Consider the following 10303-nt stretch of genomic DNA (forward strand, 5'->3'; position numbering starts at 1 on the left):
TTTGCTACCTTCAACGTTCCTGAACTCGACACACCCATCCTGTGCCGTCCACAGGAGGCCCAACCCAAGTGAATGCCGGTGCCCAAGGCCCAGGCTGAAGAGTTGCTCACTGAGCAGCTCAAAGTCAATGCTTTTCACTACTTAGCACCAAAAAAAAGGAGGGGAGATGCATCACAGCTTGGGGTTTATACTTTATGGTTTTAGCTCTATTTTGTGAACTGCCCAGAGAGCTTCAGCTGCTGGGTGGCACAGAAGGAGGCAGCACAGTGCAAGGAGGGGGCAAAGGAGAGGAGGCGCTCCACAGGCTCAGCAGCCCAGATGCCGAGGCAGCCTCCTCAACGTCTGGCTTGAGCGAGTCCCTAGGAGCAAAGGCTTCTTCTTCCCTTGAGAGAAGAGCGGAGGTCTGTACACAGGGAGCAAAGAGGAGACCTCCAGCAAACAGTACTGAGCCAAGTGTAGATCCCCCAGAAGGGAACCACAGCAAGTCCACAGGCAGGCAGGCCAGCCTGCCCCGCAAGGGGAAATCCAGCAGTCAAGAGCTTGCGCTTAGCCCCTGCTGCAAGGGCTGCGTTCCCAAGCAGCACAGCCAGCCACAGGGCAGCACTGCCACCTGCTGGCCGTTCAGCACCAAGCCTCCCCTGCTGGCCAGAAGACCAACGCCAGATGAGCCTCTGCGCTAGCCAGGGCCAAGAAACAAACGCTCTGGTGGAAACGCAAGTTGGAGCCACTGTTCTGGGAAACAGTCCCTGCTATCCTATCAGAGTTCACAACACACTGAGCAGATGACCCTCTTTGGAACAGACCCACCGGGACCCCTCCATCGTCCAGGGCGCGTTGCCACTGGCCACAGCGGAGGCAGGAGGTCAGCAGCCCAAAAGGGGGCGGAGCTACTCCGGACTGCTGCCACCTCTCTCCGAACCACTTGGGCTGGCTGCCAGGAGACCCACCCCACACCCACCTCATGTCCCACCCACCCCTGCAACTACAAGTAGGTCAGTCGGGGCCAATCAGAGCCGTGGATGACTTGCCCATCATCCACGGCTCTCTGCCTGCCCAAGTGGAAGGAGCGGAATTGTCATTTCTCCAAAGAGAGGTCAGGGGGAGAGGTCAGGCTTCACAGGCTGGCCTGAGTGTCTAACGGCTGTCAAGTGAGCCACAAGCAAAACGAGAATTTTTCCTGATGAATGGATTTGTATTGTATATTTATTCTGAGATAGAGAAAAGCCAGCAGAATCCAACTGCTCCTGCAAGTGAAGCCATGTGGGCAGGGACTCCTCCAAGCCAACTGGGGAAAAGGGATTCCCCCATGGTTGGGAGCAGTCAGCGTTTCCGCTTGAACTGGAATTTGTAAATAGTCGGCTGGTTTACCGTTTCCTTCGTCAGCTTCACTTTCTGCGTTTTGTCCTGAAACAAAGGGAGAAGAAAGTGAGTCTTTTCAAAGCAACACACCTTCCCCAAAGCATTGATACATCCTTGGAGAGAAAAGCCAGAGTTTGGACTCAGTGAGGCTTCTTGGCCAAGTTGTTTCCCCACAGCAAGAAACAGAAGCCCGAAGGATCCCCCTTCCGCATCACCTGCGAAGACCAAGCCAGGTGGAGGCAGGAGCAGCGGCTGCACCGAACCAGCTCTGCAGCCAGGTGAGACCTGACCTGCCACCTAAGCTTCAACCCCAAAGGAGAGCTGTTGCCACCCCAGCTGTGAGCCAAGCGGAGTGGGCAAAACGCAGGCCCCTCACCAAGAGGTCCTTCCGGGTCTGGAGCTTCTGAGCAACGACAAACATCTTCCGCTCACGTTCGATGCGCTGCCTCAGCAGGTTGTACTGACTCTTCCTCTGTTGGGCTAATTTCTAGAGACAGAAAAAAAACCATTGGTTTTTCGCAATGAACAGACAAGCCCCCAAGGGAAAGCTGGATGTCCCCAATTGCTCTTAAGGGGCAAACCAGGCATGGCTCCTGCCTTCTCCAGGCTGAGGACCATATCCAGCTTCTTTTCCCAGCATATCTCCCTCTTAACCCACAAGAACAGCCCTTCTTACATCTCAGCACCCGTGATGGAAGGCAGATGGGAAGGGAAGGACCTTTCTGTCCCTGGCTCCCCAGTGAAGCCACAGGCCCCTTGCTGCTGTGGCACTCCTCAGAGTCCTTGGAAGGGGATTCCCAAAGGGGCACCACCTCCCGTCAGGACCAACAGAAGTGCACGGATATGGATAGACACAGACAGAGACACACATAGAGAGAGAGGGTGTGTGTGCAAAGACAGAGGTGTGTGTCTTATCTGGAAGCACCAGGGGTCTCCTATTTCACCAGAGCAGGTGCAGGAGGGGTTTGGGCCTCTTCCTTGGGCTGAGCTGAACAGGCTGCCTACTCCCATTGCACCCAAGCCCCAGGCTGCAAACCCCAGCATGACGGAGCTTTACCACACTCAGCCACCTCATGGCAGGTGTGAGCTAATTAGCACTATCAAACAGGACGGATCCCAACTTGTTCCGCCTGCAGAAGAAGAAGATGACTCAAGTCTCCTGGAAGAGGAGAAAACCCACCTGTCTGAACTAGCCCAGGGACTTCAGCACTAAGCCAGCAAGAGGGTGGGAACCTTATCTGCCATCTCCTCCGCCTCAGCTGGTCTGGACAGCATTCCCATTCCTTTGCTGCACATCTCCAGCCAAGTCGCTCTGCGTTGCCCAACACAGACAAAGCCTGCTCAAGTCAAGCTTTCCACGGCCAAGACAGGAGACACCGCAAAACCACGTCTCCAGCCACAGACAGCCGCTTGCTCTGCCACTTCTGAAGAGAACCGTGGGAAGGGTGGAAGCAGACGGACCAAACTCTAGAGCAGTGGGGTGCATGTAAAGGTTTCTGGCCCAGTTCTCAGCTCACACGAGTCTTGAGTCTCTGAGCAGCCCAAGTACTATGAATGGAATTAGCAGTGCAGACAATCTTCAGCATTAAGTGCTGAGAGAAGAGTTCCCTTATTCCTAACCTCCTGGTCAGCCTACTACCCAAGGGGCTTGGGAGAACTGCACGACATCCAGCCCGGCCCCTGAGACACAAAGAATATCACCTTCTCAGCAGTACAAAATAGAATCAGGACACGCGTTCTACTTTTACTTCATCATAGACCCACTCGGCTCAGTTGCCACAGAGAAAGCTAATAACCTTGATTTACAAGCAGCACTTGTACAGACCTGTAACTGGGCAGGTGTGGTGGTCCCCAGTATGGATCCCTTCTTCAGTGTTTCAAGGGTTGGACGGTTGTATACTCTGCCCACCAGCTGAGGAGCAGTGTTTAGGTGGGTGGCAATGTCAAATCTTTCCACTGGAAAAGGAAAGCCACATTTAAATAATTTATACCCCCAGTCTCCAGCTGGAAAGGCTTACAGACAAAAACAACACCATCTCTGCCCTCAGGCTTACCATCAAAAAAAGCACAACACCAACGGAAAAGGGGGATAGGGAAAGAAAAGGAAACGGAGGGAACCCAGGCATCAATTCTCAAATTTGATATGATTCTTTTAATGTTGGAGAGAGAGAGAGAAAGAGGAGAAGAGAACAGAACCAGGGCTATTCTATCACCCCTGCTGACATATCAACTGACCAAAGAAGGTGTTGAAGCCCCTGCAACCCACCCCACAAACCCTCTCCTATCTCCTACCTTCCTTCTTTGTGTCAAAAAAGAACGTGTGCTTGTTTGGCTGTTTTCCTTCAGCTTCCAGCAGGTGGAGCTGTGACTTCAGCCTTTCGATTTTCTGAGACAAAAACAAATAATTAAAGTCTTCAAGTCTCGGTTTAGCTTTAGTTTGGGAAGCATAGAACACAGGCGCTGGAAGTGCTTGGGGGGGAGGGCCAGAGCTCAGCGAGGGCAGGGAGGGGGGGGGTCCGCTTTGCAGGCAGGGGGGTCCTACCTTGAGTTTAGACATGAGTGATGGAGAAAAGCTCTCCCTCCCTGAAGTCCAGAAGAGCCACTGCCAGTCATGACAGACAATAGTGGGACAGGCCACAGAGCAGACACGGCATCAGGGGCCTGCTGAAGGGTCCCAGAGCCCACTGGGTGAATGAGCCGCAGAAAAGCCGCACTGCCCTGGAGCAAGATTCTTTGCCAACCCCAAACGCAACCATCAATCGAGTTGCAAGGACCGGCAAACACTTCACACGAAGACACACGTGACCCCTTCACAAAGGGAGCGCATATCAGCCTCCAATCACCCTAGGGTGGGGGTTGCTCACAAATGGGGGGGGGCACTCCACAGAACAGTATATGTTTGGTGTTGTCATTTCATTAGCCAAACTCCCAAGGACCTGGACGGCGCTCATACTGGGCTTTGGCCTCATTTCCACCCTTGGCATGTGGAGGGGCCACTTGATCACTCTCTGCCTCTCGGTTTGAAGAGAAGATCACACACTGCCCCCAGCTCCCAAGAGAGACTAGGGGCACGGTGCATTTCACAAACAGCAACCTTCCACCAAAAGTTGGAGAAGAAAGCAGAAATCCACCAAGCACCCCTGACATGCAATTTTCATCCCTTAAAATAAAGTAGAGCAGCCAAGCTGCAGAGCATGAAGGTGGATTGGTGCCGCCACCCAGAGACCAGCTGGAACCGTCAGGACAGAGATCCTTGTGAGAAACGGGGCTCCACGCGCTTCATGGCTTTGCAGTCAGCCTCCCGCCAGGGACAAGCTTCTCTTTCCCATCACGTCCTAGAAAAGCTTCGATGGAGAACCAGCCCCATCATCCCCTCTCTGGCTGTTTCCTTGCCAACCTGGCCAATGACAGCATTTTTCCTAACTGCAGCACATGGGTGCGGGGAGTGCTTCACTGGGATCACGGGTGGGGAAGGGTTAAACCTCCCACCCCACCCCCGCTAACCTGATGAAAAGTCACTCACTCACACACACCCATGTATAGCAAGACATTTTTAAAACACTGAGAGTTGCTGCTGACACTTAGCCTCACATCTAGTTTGACACTTAAGTCAGAGAGCACCGGGCCACCCACAAGAGGGGCCAAGCAAGCCAGTTGCTTGAAGCACCACCCACCCACCCACCCAGCTCAAGCGGAAGCCCTGCAGAAGAAAAGCACGCTCTGACCTTGACTTCCGCTATTCGCTTCATTTCAATATATTTAAGATCTTGCGTCTTCATCAGCTTCTGCTGCTCCAGTGTGGTTTCTTCTTCCAGCTGCTTAATCACATGAACTCCATCCTACCAGCAAGTGAACACACATATTGAACTTGGAAAGAGACCATGGTGCTGTGGCTGAGAAAAGGAAAGGGCCACAGAGACTTACAAGCATTTTGTGGACAAGCTACTGGGAAGAGGCCAGTAACCCTCCCCTATAAGCTGATTAAAACTCTGATGCAACAAAACATTCCAAGGACACAAGTAGCAGGGATGGAACTTCTAGACCTGATTTGCACATCATGCTGCAATTCCTGGGTTGTTTAACCCATGAATGGCTGGAGATGAGCACAGCGACAAGCACTGCTCATCATTTCTGCTTTCAATTAACAACCCAGAGTTATTGTTGTTGGGTTAATTCTGGATTGTTTAACCCATAAAGTTTCTGGGTATCTATGGATTGAACAATAATAATAATATATTTATTTGTTACCTGCCTCTCCCTCGGGATCGAGGCGGGGTACAACACAAATGCAAACGCCACAAAATACATAAAATTAAAACATTTAAAAGTAATACATTATTAAAAGCAGCACATTATTAAAAGGCATCTTAAAATTCAACTATGCAAACTAAGCGAGACAATTGTCCTTTCAAGAATGGAAAGCCCTTTCCCAAGACGCGTTAACTTCAGAGAGACTAGTTCTGAGGCAGCTTCTGACGGGATGCCAGCCGGCCCGACTTTCTCTCGCCTTCCTTTAGCTCCGCCCATTTTAATCTGCGGCGTACTCTAGGATCAGCTAACCTCTCCGTGTTCTCCCCCTCAGAAGAATATTGGAGGAGGCAGAGGGGGAATAAACTATGCACAGGAGCTCATTTGTCCCATCGTGTGGGGGAGCTACAGTAGTTTATTTTAAAAATACAATACTGTGAGTAACTTATGAACCCATCGTGGCTTAAAGTGACTGAGAAAGTGTCTGAGGAACATTGTAATTCAGGCTTTATGTAAGTTAAGATCTTTTTACATCTGAGATTTATTCCACAGCTTTTGATGGGGTTCCCCTGCTAGAATTTCAGATTCTAAGCCTGTTTTTCACACACATACACAGATTAACAATCAACATGTACATTGCGGTTGCAGGTGTAATCTCAAAGTGTGGAAAGTGTGTGGAATTTGGACAGTAAGGTGATTATTTAGTTCTGCTTGATACTTTTCCTCACTCCCTATCACCTCACTCATTAGAGCACAGAGAGCTTTGCCCTGATAGGACTGGATTTGTCAATGCCTGCTCAAATATATACAGCAAGCTGCCTACAGTATCTGTTTGCTGGGCAAACAAGCATGAAGCCCAAGCACCCACCCACCCACCCCGTGCAGGGCTAACGCAGGACACACAAGCCTCACCTGAAGCTGCACACGGGTCATTCTGAAATAAAACTCATCCGGGTTCTTCTCCTGGGCCTTCCTGCGAAGCGCCTGGAGAGCATTCTGCTTCTTGTGGTAGTCACTGAAAGGCAACAAAGCACAATGTTAGCACAGCCTCCCCACACAGAACTCTCCACCACTGAGCTGTGAGCGGCTGGGAGAAAGAACAGGGAGGAACGGCAGCTTGGAACTGCTGCCTTCCACTGCAATAAACACATCAGAGGGATAAAACCAAAAGAACGGCACATGATTTGGTGGATCCTCTGCCAAAAAGAAAAAAACCCAGCAACAGCTACATTTATTTGGGATATCTATATTTTGCCATCTTTGAAGACGGTTCGGAAGCTACAGCTTGTGCAAAATGCAGCAGCCAGATTGATAACCGGAACAAGAAAGTTCGAGCATATAAGACCCACTCTGGGTGCCTGTATGTTTCCAAGCCCAATTCAAGGTGCTGGTTTTAACCTATAAAGCCTTACACGGCTTGGGACCACAATATCTGACAGAATGCCTCTCCCAACATGAGCCGACCCATACACTGCGCTCAACATCTAAGGTCCTCCTCCAGATGCCTACCCCGAGGGAAGCTTGGAGAATGGCAACAAGGGAGAGGGCCTTTTCAGCAGTGGCCCCTCAATTATGGAATTATCTCCCCAATGAGGCTTGCCTGGCGCCAACATTATTATCTTTTCAGTGCCAGGTCAAGACTTTTCTCTTCTCCTAAGCATTTAACTGCATTTAATAGCTTGTGCTGAGCTTTTTAACTGCCCCCAGAATAGCTGTTTTTAACAGATTTTCTGTTTTTGTTTGTATTTTCTGCTTTTTATGGTTTTAAATTTTGTATATTTGTTTTTAGTGTTCACTATTTTTAACTTTTGTAAACCACCCAGAGAGCTTCGACTATGGGGCGGTATATAAACGTAATAAATAATAATACAATTTTAAATTTTGTACATTGTTTTCAATTGTTTTGATCATATGTAAAACATGCAGAGAGCTTCAGTTGTGGGGTGGTATAGAAATGTAATAAATCATAACAATAATAATAATAATTGAGAAGAGCTCCGAAAGGATTTCTCCAAACAGAGAAATGAGCTTCAAAATGGTAAATGCAGTTAAATATAAGCTAGTGTAAAGTGACGTACATTGGGGCAAAAAAAATCACAACTCTACAAATACACTGATGGGGTTTGACCACTGATGGTGACTGACCAAGAAAAGGATCTTGGGATTGTGACAGGTAATTCAATGAAACAATTGATCCAGTGTGTAGAAGCTGTGGGAAAGGCAACTTCCGCACTGTAGATCATTAGGAAACAAATCAAAAATGAAACTGACAATATCATAATGCCCATATAAAAATCTATGGTATGATCAAACTTCAAATATTGTGTACAGTTCTGGTCACCACATTTCAAAAAGTGAAGAGCTGGGAAAAGGGCAACAAAAATTATCAAGGGACTGCAGCGAATCCCCTATGAAGAAAGGTTACAACCTGTGGTGCTTTTTAAATTAGAAAAAAGGTAAAGGAGGGGATATGCTGGAGGTGCAGAAAATAATGTATGTAGCAGAAGTGGATAGGCATGCGTTTCGCTACCTCCCTTGTAATGCTAGCGCCCAATGAGACCATCTTAAGAAGCTAAATTTTGGGAGATTCAGGACAACTATTTCTTAGAGTGCACAGTAGAACTATGGAATTCACTACAAGGTGTAGTGATGGCCACCAACATGGATGGCTTTAAAGGAAATTAGAGAAATTCACAGAATATATAGCCCTGATGCCTATATATTACCTCTCATATCAGAAAACCCGTTGCTAGGGAACACAAGTGGAAGGGCACGATGGCAATCAAGTCCTGCTTGTGGACTTCCCACTGGGGCAACTGATTGGCCACCATGGGAACAGAATGCTGGACTGATCCAGCAGGGAAGAACATCGATATAAAGATCCTCTCCTCACCCTTCTTATTCCTGCTCTTGCCTCAATAGGCCCACAATGGCCACTGGGGGTTTCCCCCTTCTGGAAATGTGTAACCAGATACCACCAGCTGTTTGTCTCCAAAGATGACAGGGGCTTTTCCTCACCCGGCTGGGTGTCCAGAAAGACATGGCCAACAGACACTGTTGAGAGAATTCAGCCTATTCCTATGCCTTTGCAACTCAGAAAGGCCAGGAGAAGGTGCCCTGGAAGTGGAGGCAGCTTCCCGACTTTGATGAAGTGCGCTTTTTAAATTAGAAAAAAAGTAAAGGGGGGGATATGCTGGAGGTACAGAAAATAATATGTGGAGCAGAAGTGAATAGACATGCATTTCGCTACCTCCCTTGTAAAGTGCTTGGTGGTTTTTAAAGTGCCACGTGGCTCTTGTTCATTTATTACACACAGGCTCACTGGGCTGGATGGTGACCTTGGACAGCTCTTTCATTCCTGCTCCTCAAGACACGGACCTTGTCTCCTGGGGCTGCTGGCAATAACTGCCCTTGATCGGTCCTGTGGGGCAGCAGGGAAGGGCAAAAGCGAGGGGGCAAATACTCACTCTGCGCGGAGCTTGTAATCCTTCTTCTTCTCGAGAATTCCCAGGTGCTTCCGAGAAGAAGGCTGAGAGGGAGAGAAGGGCAGAGGAGATGGGAATGAGCGTTCAGTCAGTAGAAAGGCCGGGGATACGTCCAAGGCCCTTCATAAAAACACGGAGTGTGTTTGTGGTTATTGCAGTTCTTAACATGTTATATTTTTAAATTTAGGGCTATATACGGCGAACCTGTTATACCGGAATACCACCACCACCACCACCACCACCTCGCCCCCAAGGGCACACGTGACAGACATCTTCTGAACGGTAAAAAAAAAAAAAAGGCTTCCTGAGGAAAAGGAGGAGCGGAGCGGAGGGGGGAGAGGCGGCGGCGGCAGCAGCCCCAGGTCGTGGGCCGAAGCGGCCGCGCCAGGGACCGGCAGCTGTTGGTGTTCCTCTCCCGCCGGCTGAGGCTGAGCCGGGGGCGACTCCAGGGACCCGCGGGGCCACGAGCTGCCCAGCCGCGGGCCACGTCTTCCCCGGAAAGCGCCGGGCGCACCCGCCCTACCGGCCGCCTCACCTGGGCGCGCTCGCGGTGCTGGCGCTGCCCGGACTTGGCCGCCTTCTTGAACGCTGCTGCCATGATGCTCGGACCCGGCGCACGAGCACTTCCGGCACGTGGCGAGCGCTTCCGGCCGCGCGCGCCACGCCCACCCCCACCCCACCCCCGGCGCAGAGGCGTCGCGGGACCATAGAGCTAGGCCGGCCGGCAGAAAGTGGGCGGGGCGTGGCGGCCCTGCGCAGACTCTGTTTGGCCGTCTGGTTTGAAGGCTCCGCCCTTCTCGAAGCCTCTGTCGCAGGGTTGGCTTTCAGAAGAGGATGTACAGCCAAAGCCCTGTGAGGGGCCTGTTTAGCCCCAGAAGAGAAGCCTGAGGCCGGGGAGGCCGTCACATAGAGGATGAGGGCCCAGGATCAGCCTCAAGGAGCTCTTCTGAAGCCTCTGCGTCCAATTTGGCAAAAAGGTGGCCCACCTGTATTAAAGCCCACCTGTCTTTTACAGTGTCACCATTGCTACCATGACAAGGAGAAAAGAAGGACTAGGAACATACAACAACCCACATTGAAATCTGGCATCCAGGAAGAAGCAAGATGTCATCTGTCCAAGAAGGGGCCCTGCCTGGAAGAGTGGGCCTCTTCGCACACAGTGCAATGTCCCACTGAGCTCCGTCCTGGCAACTTTAATCTGACTCAAAATA

At 50.5% G+C, this 10303-nt stretch overlaps 1 protein-coding gene across 1 annotated transcript; it reads right to left on the reverse strand.

Moving 5' to 3' along the window:
* Window positions 1-1185: 1185 nt before the first annotated feature.
* On the reverse strand, window positions 1186-9710 carry UTP11 (UTP11 small subunit processome component). Its single transcript, XM_063140436.1, has 8 exons — window positions 9628-9710; window positions 9075-9136; window positions 6520-6622; window positions 5085-5198; window positions 3652-3745; window positions 3185-3315; window positions 1736-1846; window positions 1186-1404 (listed from the first exon to the last, which is right to left on the reverse strand). Exons 1-8 carry the CDS (start codon window positions 9688-9690, stop codon window positions 1321-1323), a joined length of 762 nt encoding a protein of 253 aa, XP_062996506.1. The 5' UTR covers window positions 9691-9710; the 3' UTR covers window positions 1186-1320.
* Between the last annotated feature and the right edge of the window lie 593 nt (window positions 9711-10303).

This window comes from Elgaria multicarinata, chromosome 13, assembly GCF_023053635.1.
Source record: "Elgaria multicarinata webbii isolate HBS135686 ecotype San Diego chromosome 13, rElgMul1.1.pri, whole genome shotgun sequence".
NCBI classification, from domain to species: Eukaryota; Metazoa; Chordata; class Lepidosauria; order Squamata; family Anguidae; genus Elgaria; species Elgaria multicarinata.